The 23663-nt window shown below is 38.1% G+C and overlaps 1 protein-coding gene and 1 pseudogene across 4 annotated transcripts in view; one reads left to right on the forward strand and one right to left on the reverse strand.

Annotated features, from left to right (window-relative positions):
* Positions 1 to 23663, reverse strand: part of Cpne8 (copine VIII) — a 191908-nt gene that overhangs the window by 64224 nt on the left and 104021 nt on the right. For all 4 annotated transcript variants that reach the window (NM_001357979.1, NM_025815.2, XM_030248705.1 and 1 more), the window contains 4 exons: positions 20241 to 20344; positions 17756 to 17860; positions 16545 to 16586; positions 270 to 345 (listed from right to left, as the gene is read on the reverse strand). In NM_001357979.1, coding sequence (NP_001344908.1) covers positions 270 to 345; positions 16545 to 16586; positions 17756 to 17860; positions 20241 to 20344 — 327 coding nt within the window. The remainder of the gene's footprint in view (positions 1 to 269; positions 346 to 16544; positions 16587 to 17755; positions 17861 to 20240; positions 20345 to 23663) is intronic.
* Gm6746 (predicted pseudogene 6746) lies at positions 9488 to 10219 on the forward strand (annotated as a pseudogene).

The following is a 23663-nucleotide window of genomic DNA, read 5'->3' on the forward strand; positions in this document are numbered from 1 at the left end:
ATAAATAAATAAATAAATAAATAAATAAATAAATAAATAAATCTTCAAAAAAAAACCCCAACCATTTGATTAAAGAGAGAAGTAAACTAATATTAATTAAAGGGATAGGTCAGTCCAAATTTAAAGATTATAAAGGTACTCATGTATATACGTTCCCATGCACATGCACGCTTGCATGCTCTTGCCCTTTGGCAATGTTACTTTGATAACAGGGTAGGTCATGCACTGCCTGATGTGGGAGGTCAGTAGCAAAGGTCGTTGCTTTTTACCTCATAGACGTTGAATTGTGACTGCCCTCTTGCGAGCTCCCGATAGCTTGTTGTGAATTCTCCAATGAAATCATGACTGAAAGTGAGAGGAGGAAACAGTGTGAAGCATTAGCTTTGTGTAATTCTCGTGCCTGTTTCCAAACATTTTATAAAGGGACAACATGCTGATGATGAAAAATGTTTAATATATTGATAAACATCACTTTATAACTTAGAAGATCTCTTGAGAAACATACTTTCTTGTATTATATATTAATTAGCTGTATTTATTAATACATAATTTCCCCTAATTTAAAATTTATAAACAATAATCATATTCCATTAATATCATCATTTATCAATAGAAGAACATGTACATTATAAGAGCTGGAGAGTTGCTCAACTTGAGAGAATTTAGAAACACCTGGAAGGCGTTTTCTTTTCCCATGCCCGAGGACGATTATCTTGATTGTGCCGACTGAGGTGGGAACACTGGCCCACTGTGGGTGGCACCATTCCCTAGGTGGGATCTGGAGGTGTGAGTAGAGAGAGGGAGCTGTGGAGCAGCATGCATTCACTGCTCAATACCTCTGACCGCCTTGTCATGTGACCAGTTGCTTCAATTCTGCCACCTTGACTTTCCAGCCATGATGAACTGGCTGTACCTTAAACTTTGAACAAAATAAAATAAGTCTTTTCTCCCTTAAGTTGCTTTTTTCAGTTTTTTTTTGTTTTTTGTTTTTGTTTAATCACAGTAACAGGAAAGGAATCTAAGGCAGGAGCTAAAATATTATTATAAACAAAAAGGTATGCCATAGTAGTTCTTGTGTCACAGGACTTGCAAGCTGTTCATTGACATAAGTGGATGTCCTTGTAAACCCTATCAGAATTGAAGGTCTAGCTGTGAATCACTTCAGAAGTCAAGAAACTTCCCTAGAGAACAGTAATAAGCGATGAAGTTGTGTTTAACTGACCAAAGTCTTAATTTCTGAAAGTAAGGTTCTGAAGAAAAATAAAGCCAATTAACTTAAATCAATTGCGTAAATTTTGTCATAAGAAAATTGCTTTCTTTACAATCACTTGAGGTACAACTCACTTTAAGTCCAGCGTTCCAATTCCCCTTCTCTAAAAGGTCCTGCATATACAGCACTATTATTCTTATATATGGTGACCCTTTTTAGAGCAGTCTAATCTTGAATCCTGTAATTAATGTTCAGATCTGGATTCGCATCCATGCAGATGTGAAAGGATAGTGATGAAGTTAGTAATATGCTGTGATTATGATGTCAATCCTTAGAACTCATTCGATCCAGTTACACACAGACAAGGACACAACCTTCACTACTGGTAGGTACTTCAGCTCTTCTTCATGCCTTGTAAAATATGGAAACAAGGATTTAACCAAGATAGAGGAAACAGTTCCTTTGAACATGGGAAGCAAAGCCTTCTATCCACAATATCTTTTAAGAAACCTTGTAACTCTCTTGAGTTCTAGTGATTCTATGTAGAGCCTTGCCTCTCCCTTATGCAACATTCAGGTGTCTTAAATAGTAACCATGGAGATGAAAAATTCTACTGAAGGGGTTCGGAAACTGTGGCGCTGACAGGTATGATTAGACCTGTGATAGTGAGTGCTCCCTGAGCAGCAGTGGAAACAGACAATGAAGACCTAACATTATGTGGGCCTATCTAGGTTTGGTTATTTGTTTAGAATTCAGTGTTCAGACCTTGATTGTTTGTGCTCCATTTCTGCCATCCAACACCTACCACACACTTGACCGAGGGAGGCAATGTTTACGAGTCTCAAGCACATGAAATTAGGTGATGAAGACTCAAAGTCAGGAGCATCTACCTACATAGAGCCTTTCTGACAGAATGGATTATCTTGGGTTCAACTCAGGGTCTGGGTTTTGAGCATGCTCTGATATGACTAAACCGAACTCAGTGTAGAACTAAGGAGGGGGTCTCTAATATTTAGCTATTTTGCACTAGATATATTTGTTACTCTTTTAAAAACCTGAGAAATGTACAATGTTTGTTCTCAGTGATGGAAATATTACTTGAAATTGCTCAACTGGGTGACCTGCTCTGAAAGATGCCCACATGTTCTAAGAGAGAATTTCTGATTTGTTTCTAGCAGAATGTAGCCTATGCTATCCTCTACAGAATTCTGTTTCCCACCCTTATTGCTAGACCCCAGATATCTTCAAGATGTCTTGCACTTGTTCAGAACAAAGTAGACCACGAAGAAATGAAACAATAAAGTATTGTTTCCCATCTCAATATGATTCAAGACAGTCATTTTAGAAAAAAAAAAAACCAAACTCATATGTAACTGAAATATTCTTATATTGTAGCAGATAACATCCATTTAGTCAAAACTTGCTTGGCAAACCCAAGACAGTGATCTATGGAATAGAGAAAGACCATCATTTTACCAATACAGTCCCCAGAGAAATGACTGAATAAGAATAGAAGACTTGTCAAACTCATAAAAATAGCAAGCAATAAAGTTGCCAAGTCTAGACACAGATTGTCTCAAGAATACCAGGGGCGTAAAGAAAGATGATCAAATTAGTATAAATGTGTAGATAGGCTTTATCATTCCCAGCCTTTATAAACTGTACTATTTCAAATATTGCATGTTTAACTACAAATCACATCAGAATTGTTTCAAATTTACTGTTTAATATTTGTGTGTGTGTTGTGTGCATGCAAGTGCATGTCTGAGAGATAGCATGTGTGTTATGTGTGTTTGTGTGTGTGTATGTGTGTGTGGGCACATATGCCTATGTGTGTGTCTGAGAGCATGAGTGCAATGTGTGTTTGTGTGTGTGTATGTGGGGGGGGGGCATATATGCCTGGATGCACATGCCTATGGGTGTTTGTAGGGGCATACAAGAGTGTGGGGTGTCCACCTTTACTACTCTCTGTATATCCCTTTGAGGTGGTACCTCTCTTTGTACCCAAGGCTTGTGTTTTCTGCATTAGACTGAAAGCCAGCAAGCCCCTGTGATTACCCATCAAAGCTGGCAATACAGGTATTGGTGGAATGCCAAGATTGTGACACAGATGCTGGCCTCCAAAGTCTGGTCCTTATGAGTTCCCAAGTCCTCATAATTGCTGAGCCATCTCCTTACCATGTATGTGTGTGTGTGTGTGTGTGTGTGTGTGTGTGTGTGTGTGTATGTGTATGTGTATATGTATATCTGATCTCGATTTTTTCCTATCTACTATCACTGGACTCCACTAAAATAAAAAGGAAATTAAACTTGATTTTATAATTTATCTGTTTTGGGATAGCACTGGAAATGTAAATAAAGAAAATACCTAATGGAAAAATAAAATAAATAATTTATCTGTTTATATTGTGTTCAATATAATACTGAAAATGTTTGCTACATATAAAGAATATGGTGAAAAAGTATTTGAAATTAAATCAAAAGCAACAAGTTCCTTATAACTTTAATAATAATGTTCTCACTATGTTCTATTGACTTGCTTGTAACTAAATATTTTGTTTTCTGAATGCATTTTCAAAGCCAAGTTCAGCACAGTGCCTTCAGTGTGAGTTACATCTCTCTACATGATTCTGGTTCACATTTCTATAATACATATGAAAAGTTTGAGGTAAGGAATTAAGAGAAATTTAGAACAAACTGATGACTGCCATCACTAGCAATTTCGCTGCCGAAACTCGTTTTGAGTCAAATGCAGGCTGAAATTTATGCATCCCAGTCACATCTATGCTCCATCCCAGGTGGAGAGCAGCAGGCTGCAAGTGGGATTCAGGTTTATACCTGTCCTTGAACAAAGACATCAGTGCCTTCATGCACATTAGCATGTTGTCCTTGGCATCACCCATCAGCTTAGCTACTCTTTCCTCCAAGAAGCCTTTCCTGGGTCATACCCTCACCCTTAGCTCTCAGGAACAACAGCAAGCCTCAAAGCACCACCGTCTCTCTATTATTCTATTTCCCACCACAGAGTGTATGTGATTATGTATGTGCTTCCCCTTTGGGGCTTATTAGTCTAGAAAACAGGCAAGTTAAAAATCTTACCTCAGTATTCCTATACATCTACCTCAGTGCCTGACACACAGTGGGTACCATGAGTGGCACGTTGTGCTCAGATTATAGCATTGTCAATGCCTGGTACACAGTGGGTACTGTGAATGGCACCGTGTACCCGAGTTACATCTGTCAGTGCCTAGCACACAGTAGGTACTATGAATAGTGCTCAGATTACTGACACAGCTGACCTATGCTATTACTTCGCTTATATTATCAGTGGTTTTGCCTCATGTCCATCATATGCACTTCAGCAAATGTGTCAATTAGGCTAACGTTTGAAGCCCTGCAATGTGAACACAATTCTGATTGTTATTGTTCCACAGGATATGGGGCTATTTGATCACAAGGAAGGTTCTGCCTTCTGGGGCAGTTCTGATGGTTTTCATGTTTGCTTCCCCAACTGTCACCTAAGAACTCTGTACAGATGTAACAGCTGGCAGATATATCCAAACCACCCCATTGCTTTCTCTACCATGGTATGGTCCTGAGTTACTTTCAACTTAAGGAGATACATACATATACATATACGTATACATATACATATACATATACATATATATGTACTTAAACACACAAACACGCACACACACACACACACACACACACATATATATATATACACATATGAATCTATATACATACATATGTGTATATATGTATAGATGTGTTTATACATATATACACATATATACATACATATATGTATATATATATGTATATATATATATATATATGTATATGCCTATATATCTTCACCTAAAACGTCTATGTCTTATTTCAAAACTAAATTTAAATAATTGATTTGATTCGTTCTGTCAAATGTGTTTATTTTTAAAGACTTTACCACAGTGCATTCTAATTTTTTCCAATGTAGTTTGAAATACCTATACATGTCATCAATTAAAAGGTTTTAGTCAAAATCATTTATAGGGAGATATTAATTGCATAATTTTGAAGTGCTGTATAATACAGCATGGCATTTTGAAGTTATATACACAAATGAAACCTGCATAGATTCTAGAATGCTTACTACTGGAGTCCTTTTCTTTGGGTTAATGTCACATTATGATGTATTCAGGTGTGGGTTGAAGGGAACCTGCAGACATTCCCTTTAGGGTATATAGTGTGATGTGAAGGCTTCAGGTCTGTACTCACACAAATGGGCACAACTTGTTATGATTTGAGTATGAAATGCCCCCCATGGGCTCATGTTTGCTTGTCCCTGCACTAGTTTTCCTACTTTGGGAGGCTGTAGAACTTTTAAGAGGTGAGCTGTGGCCTGGCTGGCAAAGGCTAATCACAATTCAGTCCCCAGTTCTATTAGACCCTCTGTGATATGAAGGGCTGCACCTTCACATGCTCCCGGGAGCAGGGAGGTCATACCTTCCATGACTAATAAATGTAAAGTCCCTAAAACCCTGAGCCAAAAGAAGTGCGCCCTCTCTTGTTTCTGTCCAGTATTTCAGTAATTAATTCATCTTTCCTATGAGGGCACCCTCTCTGTCTCTATTTCTTCTCTCTCCATTTATATTCTCTGTGTTTTCCTGTCTCAATTTCTGCCAGTGGCAGCAAGCATCATATAGTCTTAGAAAATAACAAGGACTTGAAAAGTGAGCAGCCATAGCAATGGCAGACCTCTCCCACTCAAGTGTAGGGAGCTATACACACAGCTGCAGACACTCCTCCTGTATAAACCCATGCTTACAGAATGGCAATAGTCTTTGTCCACAAGTGATGAAACCAAACAATGACAAGTCACATGTACGTCAGACTGACGGTTGACAATGACTGTCACAAAGAGCTGTGTCTTCATAAATTCACAGAACAATCTTTCAGCTGCTCCCCATTTTGATAATCGTCATAACTCTTCGACTTTAATGCTCCTGACTTTAATGCTCTGACTGTAGTAGTTTAGATACCCTCATATTGAACACTTGGGTCTCCAATTGTTGATGCTTTGCAGGTAGGTTTAGGAGGCCTGGCCTTGATGGAGGAAGTATGTCACTGGGGGCTTTGAGATTCCAAAGCCTCATGCATTTCTAGTACATTCTTTGCTTTGTGCTTGAGGTTCAGGTTGTGAGCTCTCAGCTTGTTGCTTCAGCTGCCATGCCTTCACTATCCCATCATGAACCCTCACCATCTGGAACCAAAAGGCCATATAAACTCTTCATTCTACACATTGTCATGGTCATGGTGTTTTATCACAGCAACAGAAACACTGGCTTTTTAAACATGCTCTTTAGAATCTAATGGTTCTTTTGTTGTTGTTGTTGTTGTTGTTGTTATTATTGTTGTTAGCTTCCTGAAATTCTAGTAGACACTCTCTAGTGCTCCTAAGAAGTCCCACAATGGCTGTTAAGCATCCCCGGGGTATGCGCTGCTCTTCTGTTGTCATAGATGGAATAAGCATGATTACATTTCTTGGTCCAACCTAAATCTGAATGCTAGTCAAACACTCTGCTGCAAAGCCCCAGTCCAGGTCCGAGATTGTTCTGAGAGAAGTAAAAATTTCTTCATAAGGTATATTTTACCTAGTGTAATAGATATGCATATATTGAGTATATAAGCAACCCTGGGAAAATATTAAGTGGCTTTAGTACATCTAATATCTTTGCTCTTCTGTGTGTTACAGGTGTGCTTCTCGGTCTCCATGGAAACTGGATGGATGCTACCATTCCCATTCATTAGCGCAGCAGAACTAGCCTAATTTTATCAGACTTGCCCATAGTTGCCCCTCTATACATTTCTACTATAGATAAAAATTGTAAGGGTATATTTTATACATGTGTAGCATAACAAATGTTTAAAGCTATAGATGTGATTTGGAGCTTATATATAATTGCATGTAACATATTTGAGTTATAAGAACTGTCAATATTTATAATTAACTTTTTATGGGATAACATTTGAAATGTAAATAGGGAAAATATCTAGTTAAAAAAAGAAAATACTTTGTTTATAAATTTAATTTTACTTTATTATGTCCACCCAAAGACTTGGATATAATCCCATTTTTCTAAGATGAAGAAATTGTTTTAAAATGTTTTATAATGGCAGATAAGTGACAAATCTGTACTTAAGGATGTTTATATGTGCCTTTGTAGCATTTACAGTCCTATACCGTCACAACTAATTTTTTGAAGAGAAAGCACAAAGAAATGTTTGAGTTTTATGTTCCATTATTCAAACTTTATGTATACCACATATAATTCAAACTTCATACATACAAATCTAACTTTTTAAAATATAATTACCTTTAATTTCTTGCAAATTGCCTGTATCTTAATTTACAAAAACCAAGCAAAAACATCACACTCACATTAAAACTTCCTGGTTCAATAATAAGCACATTAGATGTGAGGAGCAAAAGTCTTCGATATAAAATAGCTTTCATCAGTATGAAAGTGCTGAGATAATATCTGAACTTGACATCTTTACCACTTTCTCCTCACTAGGACAAAATACCTAAAATATAGCATCTACTAAGATGAGGAAGGCTTGGCCCCAGAGGGCTCCAGGATGGCTGGAGCCTGTCCTCCCTCACCTCTTCCCATCACAGAGGAGCAGGAAGTAGGAAGAGGAGAATTTGAGCAAGCCTCAGACTTTCTCCTTTTCCACCTTTTATGCAGATTAGGCACCTCTTCTCTGGATTCTGCTAAGCATGTCCTCACTGAAACCTCTGAAAATGGCCTCACAGACTCACAGTGATTGCATCCAGCCAAGGTAGCAACCACAGAGACCTAGCAGTGCTGTCTGTCACTGGGCAGGACAGAGAGGTCTGGTTTTGTTTTAACTGCATCAGAGCCTCTGCTGCATACTTATCTAGGATTACTCGGACTACAAAATTGCTGAGACAGTATCTGAACTTGACATCTTTACCAACTTCATGGACATTAAAATATTCACATTGTTTATATCACCTAATTTTTTTTCTATATACTTTGAAAGGAATTGGATTCTAGATTTAAACTCAGGCATTAATATCTAGAAAAATGAGTTTTTCAGACCCAGTAAGTAAATGGTTATGAAAGATGACACTCTCAGTTAGTGATAATATTATTATAAAAAGCAAAACAAAATACCACTGACAGCTTTACTTAAAAAGAAAAGATAATTTTAATTTTAACCAAAGGACTAAAAAATGAAAGAAACCAAAACAAACAACCCAGGATAGAGCCCCTGCTCAACTTGGTTTTTTTTTTCCCTGTCTGTCACTGGTATATAGCTATAAGAATTCTATGACATCAGTTCCTTTCTCAAATATTTGCAAGTAGTATATTTGTTCAAGAATTGATAGATAATCATGCTTCCATCGCAGAAGGATAAATATGATCCAATATTTAATCATTTTCATCTTAGCTATGCCTCATGCATTTTACATATTGGAATCTTTGTGAGCTACCGTAGTATACAGATTCACTTTTTATTTTGTGTGATTGAATTCATATGACTTCATAGAGTTAGATTTAATAATCTATACGAATGTGCCATTATATTTCTAGTTTTGTCTTTTTTCTGTCAAAACTCACTACCAGTATGCCATTAAGAGACAATAATATGGTTTTAATTTATTTTTGTTTTCATAGTGACTAAATGCAGAATGAAGTCGTCCATCACTTCGCAACTTACCATTTGTATTTTGATAAGAAAACACAAGGGAAATGTGGCAAGAATAACACATAAACAAACTTACATAACACAGCAGTTCCAGCCTGAAGCAAGAAAGGAACTGGACCATTCAAACAAAGACTATGAAAAAAATTAAAGACGTACAAAACAAATATGCAGGAAACTTGCAACATCATTAAAATAACAAATTAGTGAGCTGTAGCCAAAGAATAATTCCAGGTTAGTGTCACAGACCAGATCCTCAACAGGAAGAAAACTTCCCCTAAGGAGAACACACTCAGACAGATAGATAAAAAAAAAGAAAGAAAGAAAGAAAGAAAGAAAGAAAGAAAGAAAGAAAGAAAGAAAGAAAGAAACCACACTAAACACCAAGTAAAACCAGAATAGAAATTCCCAATAGTGTATTACAGTGAAAAGACTCAACAAAGAGAGAATAATGCAAGGTACAAGAGAAAAAAAAATTAGGGAAGCCATATATAAAGAAAAACCTAGCAGAATCACAGCTGATTTTTTCATCGACACTTTAAAAACACAAGATTCTGCTCCTTCCGGCTTCGGGAACAGAGTGGGCACAGCGATTGCCGGTTCTCACTATGTGGCCCTGACTGGAATGCTGTCCACTTTGATCGCCATTGGTGTTACCCTTCCCTGATTTCCTGGCAGGGCTTCTACTGAGAAGAATTACCACGCCTATGGCTCAGGTTCTGCACTCAGGATTTCAGAGGCCTCCAGGCAGACTACAGATTGTGAGGAAAGGTGCAGAATCTCTCATTGGTACAGAATGGATTCCTCACAAATTTACCAGGTCAAAAATTCCAGATAACGTGTTTCAGCCTAGACCTGAAGAGCATGAAAAGTATGATGGGGACCCCCAGGACCCTCATAAACTGCACATTGTCACGAGAACAAGAAGAACAAAGAGACATCCATACTGGGAGAAAGATACGATCAAGATGCTCGGACTACAGAAGGCACACAGCCCTCAAACTCACAAGAATATCCCGCAGATGGATGCAAAGCTGAAAGTGGTTAAACACTTGATACGCATCCAGCCCCTGAAGGTACCACAGGGACTTCCCACAGAACAGACCATGTCCAGCACGTGCCTCGAGAGCACTGGGGAGTTGCTCGTGCAGTGGCCTCTGAAGCCTGTGGAGAAGGAAGCGAAGTCCTGACACACTTCAGCTCACAGATGCACTCACTGTCCACACAGCTTCAGCTCACAGATGCACTCACTGAGGGAACCGGTCTCATTAATATGTATGCTCACCTCCTCGCCCCTCCTCCCCCCGAAAAAAAAAAAAGCACAAAGAAACTGGGGCAATGTACTACAAGTTGTAGAAGACCGTTCGTGCCAACCCAGACTACTGCAGTCAGATAACTGCTTGCCAGGGAAGGAGGAATAAAAATTTCTCCATGCTATAAACAGGCTGAAGAATTCAAGTTCACTAAACCAGCCCTATTGAGGCTGCTGGAAGCCAAAAATGGAATGCAAGAGAGGAAATGACCAAGAAAGAATGGAATAAATGAAAATGTAAATCGTGAAATGCCAAACAGGACTAAGAACACAAACAGCCAAACGTCAAAAGTCAAGCAACAAAAATAACATCAATAAATGCACATCCTTCCATGATGACATTAAATATTAGTGGCTTCAATTCACCCATTAAAAGACATGGGTTAATTAAATGGTTTAAATGAAAGCTACTTATTGACTACAGGAAACCCATCTTACCCTCAAGGACCCATCTTCAAGTGAAAGGATGGGGGGAAAAGTATTCTAAGAAATGAGACCAGGCATCAAGCAGGTGCCATCATCTTACTGACAAAATAGACTTTAAATCAAATTAATCAGAAGAGATAAAGGGCACTCTGTTCTAATCAAGAGAACAATTAACCAAGAAGATATTACAACCCCAAATAGATATAGACCAAGATCTCGAACATACAGTTTTATGAAAAGCATACTTCTAGACTTGAAGACACAGATGGACACTACTCAGCCACAGTAGGTGACTTCAGTTCCACCCTTTCTCCGGTAGACAGATTATTGGGATGAAAATAAATAAACAGAGAACTAGTCATATTAAATGGCATCACATCTCCAACAGATGTAACTACAGCTATCTATGAATACTTTACCCAAGTATCATTCTACTCTGAAGCCCACAGGAGATTCTTTAAAACAGACCACACAGTAGGCACTAAACAAATCTCAGTAAGTACAAAAAAAAAACAAAAGCAAAACCAAAACCCCTGAATGATTCCATGTATACTCTCTGACCACAGTGAAACAAAGCTTGACACCCACAACAGAAGAGTCTCTAGAAATGACATAAATTCAGAGATTAAAGGGCACACTACAGACTAATGAGTGGGTCAAGGAAGTCAAAAGAGAAATGTTTACAGAATTCCTGAATGAGGAAGTAGGTGATGGCCAAATTAATTATAGCTTAAGTTTCCATGGAGATAAGACTCTAACATACTAAAGTCATTTGAGATAATTTCATACTTCAAGTGATGGAGAGAATGAAGAGATGAGCAAACATCCGAGATGGCTGGATGCTCACAAGGAAGATATCAGCTGCTTACAGATGTTCCTTTCAGCTGTGCACCTGATACAACCATTGGGCAAAAGCCCTCGGAGGCACCTGACTTTCAAGTACTGTGTGAGCAGTAAGATAAAATGCTCACCTAAACCCAGAGAGATTGCCTTTAGCACAGAAGACCCAGCAGAAAGAATTCATTAAGTATGCTAATAAACGAAGAATTGGGTGAATCCAGGTGTCTAAAACACTTTCCTGTGGTTAATGACATTTCTACAGGGCCTGGACAGAAAACCTATGCATTAGCAGAGCATACCCTCCCAGGTGGGGAAGACACTATAAAACTTCTGGCAAGTCAGGGTATAGACCAGGGCATTGTGTAGTTGAAAATAGATAAAGAATTTGCTGACCTATCTTAGAAGAGCACCCATAGGAAATACCTACATTTCTGAGAATTTTTATTAAAACCTAAAAATCCTGAAATCTTTCAAGGTAGACAGAAAGACTTTAAAGCAAATTAAATATAATTAAAACATTTTACATAAATATTGGAGCCCACAGTTCAGTCACTATAACAGGTCAACTGTTTAACATGCACATGGCAATTTATTCCAAACTTAATTGAACAGATTTTTTTCTTAACTCATTCAAATAAGTGAAGATGATCAAGAATTAAAAATTGATTAAGGATCTAATGCACACATAATTAAAAAAGCCCATCTTGAACATCATAATTGCAAATTAAAAGGTCAGGGGACTGAAAGTCACATGCTCCTATGGGGGGGGGGAGGATTAAGTAGATAGAATAAAAAAAATAGATTAGCCTGAATAACATTGTTTGTAAAATTCCATTTATCAACATTAAAATAAAAATCTCCAAGCTGCATACACAGGGCAGTAGGATTAACTGCAAGCAAATAGTGGGCTAATTTTAGGGAAAGATTAGAGACAGTGAGCGAGGAAATTGAAAACAGATGAGGAAGTCATGAATGGTTTAAAATATGATCTAAACGGGGTCTCACATCTCACGGTAAGCACAGGAAAATTCTTAAGCCCTGGGCTTAAGATCACAGAGAATCCCAGAGCCACAACCTTCAACAGGCTTACAAAACTCACCAAAGGGAACAGACTAGTAGACCTTGCATCTGTGTAGCATTTCATAGAAAAATAAAGTTTGCACTTACTTATAAGAAGCACATGAGAATGTTGGATAGCATGCAGTGGTCATAATGTCATTTATCGTCCCCTGTTTAGCAGTCTGAAGCTGGGGTGTAGTGACTGGCATTTCGATGGCTCAGTCTTGTCATCAAATCACCATGCTGTGAAAGCCACTGCCTACTTAGTCACCTAGTGCAATCAGTCACACATTACAGCCTTGCAGATTTTATGCAGAACTATCCCATTACTGAGCCCCAATTTTAAATCAAACCAAGTTCAGCTGAGGTTACTTCTAAGAAATTCAACCTTTTCCAGGATGTCACCATTGATGGTTTTATGACCCAGACAAGTCTGTTCCTTAGTGTGTTAACTTTCACTTTTTAAAACGAAGTTTAAATATTCTTCCACATCCCTTAAAGACATGACAGTTAGGAGACTAAACGAAGCTCTACACTGGGGTGGTTTAACTTGTTAAAAATTGAAGACATCTGAATTGAGTGAGTCCTCATAAGGAGGTAACATAAGGCCATTTTCCTCTCAGGCCGTTGTCACTGTGCTTGAATAAAAAGCCCAGGTAACTATATTTCTTCTATTCTAAACTGGTACAAGACAGGGCATTCACTATGAACTAGTAACTGCTGAGCAGTATTACAATATTGTTACATAGACTTCATACCCACGAGGCTTTTCTCACAGGAAGAAATCCCACGTCACATGACTGCATGAAGTACCCATTCTTGTGACATTATTATGACTGCAGTCAACTGAAGCTCCCTTACGAGTCAACCATGTGGTTGTGAGGAATCTTCCACTTATTTATTATTATTATTATTTTTTGAAACAGGGTTTCCTTATGTAGCCCTGGCTCTCCTGTAACTTATTATGTAGACCAGGCTGGTCTTGAACCAGGAGATCCATCTGCCTCTGCTTCCTGATTGCTGGTATTAAACATGTGTACCACAATTGCCTGACTTCCACTTAAATTTTCAATTGAAATATTACTTCTCAACCTTCTTAGTGCTGCAATCATTTAATATAGTTCCTCATGCTGCGGTGACCCCCATCCATAAAGTTATCTTCATTGATATGTCATAACTGTAATTTTGCTACTTTCATTGATCATAATGTAAATATCTGTGTTTCCTGATGGTCCAAGGTGACCCCTGTGAATGGGTGGTTCAGCCTCCAAAAGGCCATGACCCACAAGTTTAGAACTGCTACTCTATACTATATGCACTAATAGTCTTGCATGGTAAATATCCACACAAAGTAATACAGACAGAGAGTTCTCAAGTTTGTTTGTTTGTAATGGAGATTATTAGTCTCATGGTCTTAGAACTAGGTAATTGCTCTCTTTCTAAAATATATTCCAGCCACTTTACTTATTTTTATTTTTAGACATGATCTCATTGCCTTAGGCTGCCTTTGAAATAACTGTATAACCCCTGGAACTTGGCATCTTCCTGCCTCAGCCTCCTGAGTATTGGGATTATGGAAATGGACACCCTGCCCACATGGTATAATGTCTCTTACAACTCATATCAAGTAGATGCCATCACAGCCAAAACAGTGCTATGCGATGAGGCATCTCCAGCACTTGGTTCTACTAGTCACTAAACATGATGAGTCTGAACTGAGCTGTGTCATAAGCATAATAACACACATGTCAGATTTTAAAGATTGTATTAAAATGTGCACTTGCTACCTTAACCATTGCTATATGATTCTGAATTAAAAGTATCATTGTATTTATGTAAGAGTGAACCACTGCTACACTGCTGTACCTAAGAGTGAACCACTGTTACATTGTCTGTACCTAAGAGTGAACCACTGTTACACTGTATGTACCTAAGAGTGAACCACTGCTACATTGTGTATACCTAAGCATGAACCACTGTTACATTGTGTGTACCTAAGAGTGGACCACTGTTACACTGTATGTACCTAAGAGTGAACCACTGCTACATTGTGTATACCTAAGCATGAACCACTGTTACATTGTGTGTACCTAAGAGTGGACCACTGTTACACTGTATGTACCTAAGAGTGAACCACTGCTACATTGTGTATACCTAAGCATGAACCACTGTTACATTGTGTGTACCTAAGAGTGGACCACTGTTACACTGTATGTACCTAAGAGTGAACCACTGTTACATTGTGTGTACCTAAGAGTGAACCACTGTTACATTGTGTGTACCTAAGGGTGAACCACTGTTCCATTGTCTGTACCTAAGAGTGAACCACTGCTACATTGTGTGTACCTAAGCATGAACCACTGTTCCATTGTCTGTACCTAAGAGTGAACCACTGTTACATTGTGTGTACCTAATCATGAACCACGGTTACATCGTGTGTACCTAAGCATGAACCACTGCTACATTGTGTGTACCTAAGCGTGAACCACTGTTAAATGGATGTGTTGGTTTACTTTTACTTTCTAATGTTGCCAAAAGAAAATTTGAGATTTTCCAGGTGCCTTGGATTAGTTTCATTTTGAAAAGTGCCAGTCCAGACTGTTTGAAATAAAAAAAGATGGTCCACTAGGCTGAGCTGGATGACACAAACCTTTCATCTCAGTACTCAAGAGGTAGAGACAAGCAGATCTCTGAGTTTAAAGCCAGCAGGGTCTACATAGCAAATTCCCAGGTGAGCCAGAACTATATAGTGTCTCAAAAACAAACAAAACCAAAAATCGCTGATAATTCTTTTATAAAAAGATTTTTAAATTGTTCTGGTTGTACAGAAAATGCAAAATGAGAGAGGTACAGAATTTCACACGTCAAAGATGGCAGAGAGGAAACATAACAATGTCCTATACATCTTTACACTGTGTTGTAAAATGTGGATGTCATATTGGGAAACTATTAGATAAACACATATGTAGTACCCATTATTATACAGAACACAGGCTATCAACTAGCATAATGATCAATTTTGTTGGTTATCATTAAACTCTAAAATTAACATCTTGAGTTTTATTAACTGTATTATTTTATTGTAGAACCTAACATGTTTTTCAAATCTCATTGTTTATTTAATTGGCTGTGTTATGAGACTTTTCAAATTAATAATTTAATTTATCTTTTTTATAATTCATCCATAAATTGAATACTTAGTTAAAATTTAAGCAACTACTTCTTTCTGGGCATGTGTATGATATAGAACTATGTATCAACATTTTATACCAGGATGCTGTATTTTAAAAGAAGACAAAGACCCGTTGTCCTAGAACTACAAAGGAAGCTACAAAAGACTGTAATCTCTTGGACCATTCTTTTCATACAGTTCAGTTCCAAGGAATATTTAAGTTTCTCCTTAAAGGTCTTTTTGTCTTCTAACCTCATACCTTTTTATTTTCAGGCTTCTCAGGATCAAATATTTCCTTTGTTTCTAAACCTCATCTCTCAAAAGTCAATAGTTGGCTGGGGTCAATAGTACAACAGGGCTCATGCTGTGTAAAATTCAGATTTTCACACATCAAAAGATTTAGTGCCTCCATCATAAAAAATAGTGTGTGCGCACATGCGAGCCTGAGAATTCCCTTGAGTAGCATGTCAAACCATTTATAGGATCCTCCACAGAATCTCTGAGCTGGAGCAATGGAGATCCCTACTCTATAGCAGTGAAAATAGATGCCTGTATGTTGAAACACATTGATAAAGCATCAAGACCAAGTATAGATTCCTTACTATAAATGAAGAAACACCTTGTTTCAATTCCAAAGTTGAAGAAATTGCACTGACTTTAAAAATCACATGTAAACTCATCAGTAATGTATTTTTAAAACAGAAAACCATGAAACTGGGAAAAAAATCATAGTCATTTTCATGCATCCTGAGTCGGCAGCATGAAGTCTCAAGAGCAGAGATGACACAGAAATGACTCACCTCCCGTCTCGGTCCCAGTCGTACACTTCTACCTTGATTGTTCTGCCAGGAAAAAAAGTACACATGGGAAAGTGGCTTAAAGAAAATAATACAATCTGATAATACAATATGAAAATGATATCTTAATCTACAAAGTAAAATTTAGTCACTTGCTCTTAGAGCATATATGCTTGCTTATATGTTTCACAAAGTAAATTGAAGGGGATTTAGCTAATTTTTTTTAATTAGGTATTTTCCTCATTTACATTTCCAATGCTATCCCAAAAGTCCCCCATACCCTCCCCCCCACTCCCCTACCCACCCACCCACTCCCACTTTTTGGCCCTGGCGTTCCCCTGCATATAAAGTTTGCTAATTTTATCACTACAATTAAATGCACATGTAATGTCAGTTTCGAAAATCTATATCAATTCTTCAGTGTGTGGAGAAAGCGTGTGGACAACATAGCTCCTTGGTGGAAGATAGACCCGTATCTCCCCTCCTGGAGACCATTGTCTTGGCAAGTATTTCTCAGATTCACAGAGATCAGAGTCACCCGAAGAGCTCATTACACTGTGGCTTACTAGACCTCTTTCCAAAGCTTCTGGCTCAACAGGTCTGATTTAGGACCTGGGAACCTTAATTTTACAATGTGACTAGATAGCGTTGATGTTCCTAATCAGAAAACATATAAGAACTGCTTTCTTATGGAGATAATGAACCAGTTAAATAAAATTTGGCTCATCTATCAAATATCAAATGTTTAAAAGGGAACATGATAGCACACTGTTTACAGTTCTTAGTGGGATATTGGTTAATAGAATAAACCACCCCTGGGTGTGGTGATGCAAGTGATGCTGGGTCAGCAAAATTAGGTGTTTGTGGCCAGCCTGGGCTACATAGCAAAGCCCTGTCTCAACACTACCTAAAAGACAGTGTTTTAATTTCTTCACTAATATGCAAATAGTAAGACAAGGAAGGAAATAGAAAAAAGATTGAAATTTTATCTTTATCGATATATTTCTAGTTTCAATTCTAAAGAGGTTTTTATTAAATAACCTACAATAAGATTCCAATAAAGAAAAATTTCAGTATTATAAATCTTCAAGTATGCTGGAAGGATCACAGGTTGAATCTGGCCAACATGCCTTCTCTGTATCTTTGGATTAGAGCTGAGTTCCATGGACCATGAACATTCCCCGTGCTCAGTCTGCATGTCTCAGCTGTCTTACCTGTCATAGTCCCCATTGCACAATGCTCGCACTGAGATCTTGAACGCTTGCCACACAGGATTTAGAGTGTTTTTGACCACTTCTGTCTTGTGGCAAATTGTAAAGCTGTGAAAAGAGTTTACAATTATGACGCTACATTGATAGGTAGATAGAAGACAGACAGACAGACAAATGATACAAAGAATGACATAAAATGTGTGTGTGTGTGTGTGTGTGTGTGTGTGCGCGCACACGCGTAAACATGCGCACATATGTGTGATTCAGAATGATGTATTAGTTTTTTTTTTTTTTTTTTTTTTTTTTTTTTTTTTAGCCTTTCCTCTCCATGGGCAGAGTTACTGTTGCCCATTCTGGGCTGCTGTCGCCACCTGATTTAATATACAGAGAGATTTACAAACTTGTGGGATTAGTTCTTTATAATATAAACAATGAGATATTGCAGTATTTACCCCAGATAAATTTCCACCAGTTCAGCAAACCCTAAATGCTATTTTATAAAAACGAGGTGTGCCATACTCACTGGTTTTTGGAGATTTGCTTAAGGTAAAATCAAAACTTATGTTACAACCCTAGAGTCACTAGGTGTGGAGTTAAACAGCTTCACATTGGGGACTTTTTTCTCCCAAGAAAGTGACTGGTCTGTTGGAGGAGACATTCATAAGCCAGGAAGTGATATTTTTTTTCTTCTAGTATTACACTCATTTATAGCACACTGTGTGTGATTGTACACAATAGAACTCGCAATAGTTCAAATTCCACTGCCAGAGAAATGAGTGAAGATCCTAAGCAGAGTTCTAGTAGTCAGGAATCTAGTCATGTAAAAGCAGGGCATGTGTATGTGTATACTATAGACAGAGTCATACAAAACCATTCCTAAGAAGTAGCCTGTCAGGATGCATTAGTTGAAGCTCGTTATCAAACACACTAGGAAAATTATTGCCTAGTTATGAGCACAGAGTATAATGACATCAACAGGAAATCAAGAAAATAGAAAGTTAGAATTATATACTAGAACAACTTTTAATTACTGTTTCCAGTCCAGAGGGTTCTCACCTGTTAGCTAAATTAGCAACTTTAGAAGTAGCTTCACATTTATGCAATAGTAAAATTAAGGAAAAAGATCTTGCACGAAAAATAAGTGTAAAAGTGAGCAGTGTTTAAAGCTACCTTTCCCTGAACTCATAAAAATAAAAGCATACATATAAATGTTTAATATATTCATTAATACATGTTTTCTATAAGTATAATATATGAAACTACATCCGAAGTAGGAGTTATCCATTTTAAGAGTTAAGTTTTAATAATTTAGATATTTGGAATGGTTTTATTTCTGAAAAAATAGATTTCATTTTATTAAAAGTATCATTTGCCTAAGCAGAACCTATTTTCATTACAAAAGCATCATTAAATGTGTGATAAGCTGAAATCTTATGGCTATAAATATTTTTTTAGAAAAATAAGTACGAGAACTCGGGGAACACGCGGTTCCATCAGAAGGACCCAAGAACACTGGGACTGAAGAAGTTCTGTCTGCCTGATAACCTCTTCCTCACCTGGGAATAACTAAGAGTTACATTTACGCCCTTTAGAATTTCTGCGTGGATAAACAGGTGTTCAGATGCACAGTGTGCGCAACACTGACAGCTTCAGCCATGTCAGCTGTAAACACAGCCATAGTGGCAGAAGGAAGGACTTCGCTTCCTTTGCTTCCAATTTCTAAGAAACATTTTCTTGTTAGACAACGCTTTAGTATGTACTGTTATGACAAACAAAAATAACGTATAAAACAATATTAACACGAGATAATGGCTAAGATCTCACTCTCTGAGACTTCAGCATGAGTTTGTATCATCAGTTGCTCCTCTCAGTCCTGTGAGGTAGATCACCCCATTTACAGATCAGGAAACTGTAGATGTTACCAGAGCCATTTAGCATTGCATGATTTATTTCTTGGCAAGAGACTCTCAGACATCTTCCTAGTTACTAAGTTTCCTTGTAAATGTGGACATTACGATATGAATCCCAGAGATCAATAATTAAACACAGATCCATTCATCTAGTCATGACTGGCAAAACACCACACCACACTGAAACACTTCACTGAGGTATAGACCCCAAGGCTCTAGGAATTTCAGTGTAGGAGAGAATGATCAATGTCTTCCCATCCCCCTCATCCAAAACAAATGGTTTCCACTCAGTTCTATAGGAAGATACATTGGTTAATTCGGGTTTCTAAACCATGCCATTATTCTACATTGTTGAAAGAAAAGCAAATTTTTATAAAAAGCAAAGAGGAAGAAGAAACTAACTCATACATTAAACATAAAATATAAATGGTTATCAAATTAGGTTTGAAATAGAAAATCGCACCCTTCTTTAAAGTATCAAGTATTGTATTTCATTGACTAACCTGAAGATCTCTGACAGAAAGAACAACACACACATGAGTCAGCCCAACACTGAGTAGGGTGGAAGACACTCCTACCTTCCATCCTCATTGCTTCGATAAAATACCAGGAAAGGATCTGACTTCCCAAAGAAATCCTTCTTATCCAATTTGTTTGCACAGAACTGCATCAAGACAGCATCCTGGAAACGGAATTAATAATACAGGTCAAAATCTGGGAAAGGAATAGCTAGAAACAACAGATCACAAACAAGATTTGACAAGAAAACACATTTGTTACTTGGATGCCGGTGGCCAAGTGTCAGGAGCTGTAGAGGAGAGGCCATTACTTATTGAAGGAATATGAGGCTTTCAAAGGTCCTGGAAATTTCATTCAAAGGCCAGACCACTAGTATTCAGAAAGCTGTTCCTACCCACGCCCAAATAATAATGAGACAGATGACTCCAGGTTTTCAATGTCACACTGCAGTGACTTCAGCCACATACATTATTAATATTCCTGATCACTTAGGACATAGTTAATGATCATTTATGACATGGGATGTGTTTACTAAGCCTCTATTACAGTCTATTGGACTGACTGGGAGATATTTGGGGTTTTTTTGTTATTGTTTTAAAAAGTTTTATTTATTTATTTTATATACATACGAGTACACTGTAGCTGTACAGGTGGTTGTGAGCCATCATGTGGTTGCTGGGAATTGAATTTAGGACTTCCGCTCGCTCTGGCCAGCCCCTGCTCTCTCTGGCACAAAGATTTATTTATTTTAAATAAGTACACTGTAGCTGTCTTCAGAAGAGGGTGTCAGATCTCATTATAGAGCCACCACATGGTTTCTGGGATTTGAACTCAGGACCTTCAGAAGTCAGTGCTCTTAACTGCTGAGCCATCTCTTCAACTCCGGTATTTGTTTTAATAAAGAAGCAGAGCACCATGTATGAAAACTACATTAAAATCATTTCTTTGGTGCTTGGGTTCAAAAAAAACAAAGTATCTTTCTTTCAGTGTGCAACATAATTCTACATCTGCGACTATCCCAAGCTAGTCACTGCAAGTAATTTGTATATACAAGCACTGAACTTCTGAGTAATCTCAAGGTATTATCTGACTATTACACCAAGGAAGTTAAACACCATTAAATTGAGCAGACTAAGTATTTCTTTTTAATGGTAGAAAATACAGAGATTTTAAAATCCAAATCAGTACTTTCAGAGCTCAGTTTTTTGGGGGCATGTGAATTTCATACAGGAGCATTGAATCTACATGACTCCTGTTCTCCCCTCCTCCGCCTTCTCCTGTGTCCTACCCCTCCCTCCCCAGATCATGATCTATTCTTTAACTATTGTTACAAGTATAAACAAATTTTCTTGCATGTATAAGTGTATATGCATGCATATATATATATCACATACACACACATATAAAACTCACTGAGTCTATCTAGCATTACTCTTTTGCACATATACCCACCACTTGAAAATAGACAAAATATGTGGGAACTCATTTTGAGGAGAATATGACGCCCCTTCTTTCCGTGGCTATTGATCACCAGTAGTCCTTCATGTGGCTGTAGGACTATTTGGAATTTCCACGACACATGCTGGCCCATCGACTGGTGTTATCAGTGTGACAGTCTTGTTCAGGTTACCATATTGTTGAAGTACCTTGTTAGCCTTTTTTACTGTAAAGCCTAATGGAGACTATTTAGCAGCACATGCGCAGAGCCTCAGGCTCTGACATTATTTCCACCTACAGTCTCCTTTGATTTAATTAAGTATTGTAAGAGTTATGTTACTGATGTATCAGTTGGGATGGAGCACCACAGTCAGTTATCCCCTACAGTTGACCAGGTGTGGATCCCTGTAATAGTCTCTGTGGCAAAAGGATGCTTCTTGGATGGGGTTTAAGACTTACAGTTATCTGGAGGTATAAGGATAAGTTATTTAGACTCCAGCTAGAAATTATATTGGTTTAGGAAATGGCAGGAAAAGAGTGACAGAAGTAATTGGTTACATTCTATGACCTCTCCAGTTATGAGGAGTTGGCTAGGTTGATGTGACTGGAATTCCTTCCCAATGAACTGGCCTTAAGGCCAAGTACACAGCTGTTGGTTACCTTAAGATAAAATGGCCGCTATTGTGACACTGGGAACATTTTGCCTGTCTTGTTCTTGTTGTGGTTCCTAGGTTTACAGCTGGGTAGGATGATTGGGTTTCTGCTTTGGCAGTTTGAGAGCACCTCTGACTACTAGAAGAGCTAGTCTTCAGGAAGGAGACTTCCAGGACAGTTCTAGCTCGAGTTCTCCAAGACCTATGCACAAAGTCTGTGGGGTCTTTCACCTTCATGTTCTGGGAGGCAACTGAGGACAGTGACAATAGTCTATATTGGTTTTGGGAAGTTCTTCTACTCCTCTAACAAACAACTTAAGGAAGGTTTTTTTTTTTTTTTCATTCCTAGCATTAGGGGTTGCTTTTATAACAGTGCCTGGCACTTGGGGGTAGCATAATCACTTTATGTGGGTTAACAACATCAAACACAAATGCATATGTATATATGAATTCATACATATGTAACCTTATAGAATAAAATAATATGATTTCCTATGGGATTTTTAAACCCTCTTAGCGTTATTTTCGTCCATCCTCCCTCAGCTCCTCCATGATTCTTTCTTCCGTTTCCTAGTGCAAGTCCTCACATTTTTTATATTATCCTGTTCCTAGAATCTGTCTTCTACAATTCCCTTCTCTGGAGCTACACTTCAGCTTCCCTCCCTCTCATCCCATGCTCCTTTGCCCCCACTTTGCAAGCACATCTGAAGATGTGGAGTGGGGCTTTACAATGACAAAGCATCTTGCATTTATCTTTCAGGGTCTGGGTTATCTGACTCAGTATTTTCTAATTACACCTATTTACCTGAATATTTAGTGATTTCATCCACTTTTTTTTTAAACAACTGAATATAGTTTTATTATGCACAAGTATCACATGTTCACTATACACTTGTGGGTTGAAGGACAGGTGGGATATTTCTATTCCCTAGCTATTGTGGACAGAGCAGCAATGAACATGACTGAGCAAGTATCTGTGAAGTAGGGAGCCAAGTCCTTTAGGTATATGACGGGGAGTGAGTGGTGGAGCTAATCATAGGCTAGTTCTGCCTTCACGGTATTGCTTAAGTTTTCCTAGCATTGTCAATTGTGCTGGAAATTTTATGTCGACTTGACACAAGCTAAAGTCATCTGAGAGAAAGGAACTTCAGTTAAAAGAGGTGCCCAAAAGATAATGCAGTTAGGGAAGCCTGTAGAGTATTTTATTAATGAGTTATTGATTGGGGAGAGCACATCCCATTTGTAGGTGGTGCCATTGCTGGGCCGATGTTGCTTCTGGATTCTATAAGATACAGGCTGAGCAAGCCAAAAGGAGCAAGCCAGTAAGCAGCACCCCTCCCTGGCTTCTGTATCAGCTCCTGCTCCCGGTTCCTGCCATACCTGAGCTCCTGT

Source organism: Mus musculus, chromosome 15 (assembly GCF_000001635.26).
Source record: "Mus musculus strain C57BL/6J chromosome 15, GRCm38.p6 C57BL/6J".
Classification (NCBI taxonomy): Eukaryota; Metazoa; Chordata; class Mammalia; order Rodentia; family Muridae; genus Mus; species Mus musculus.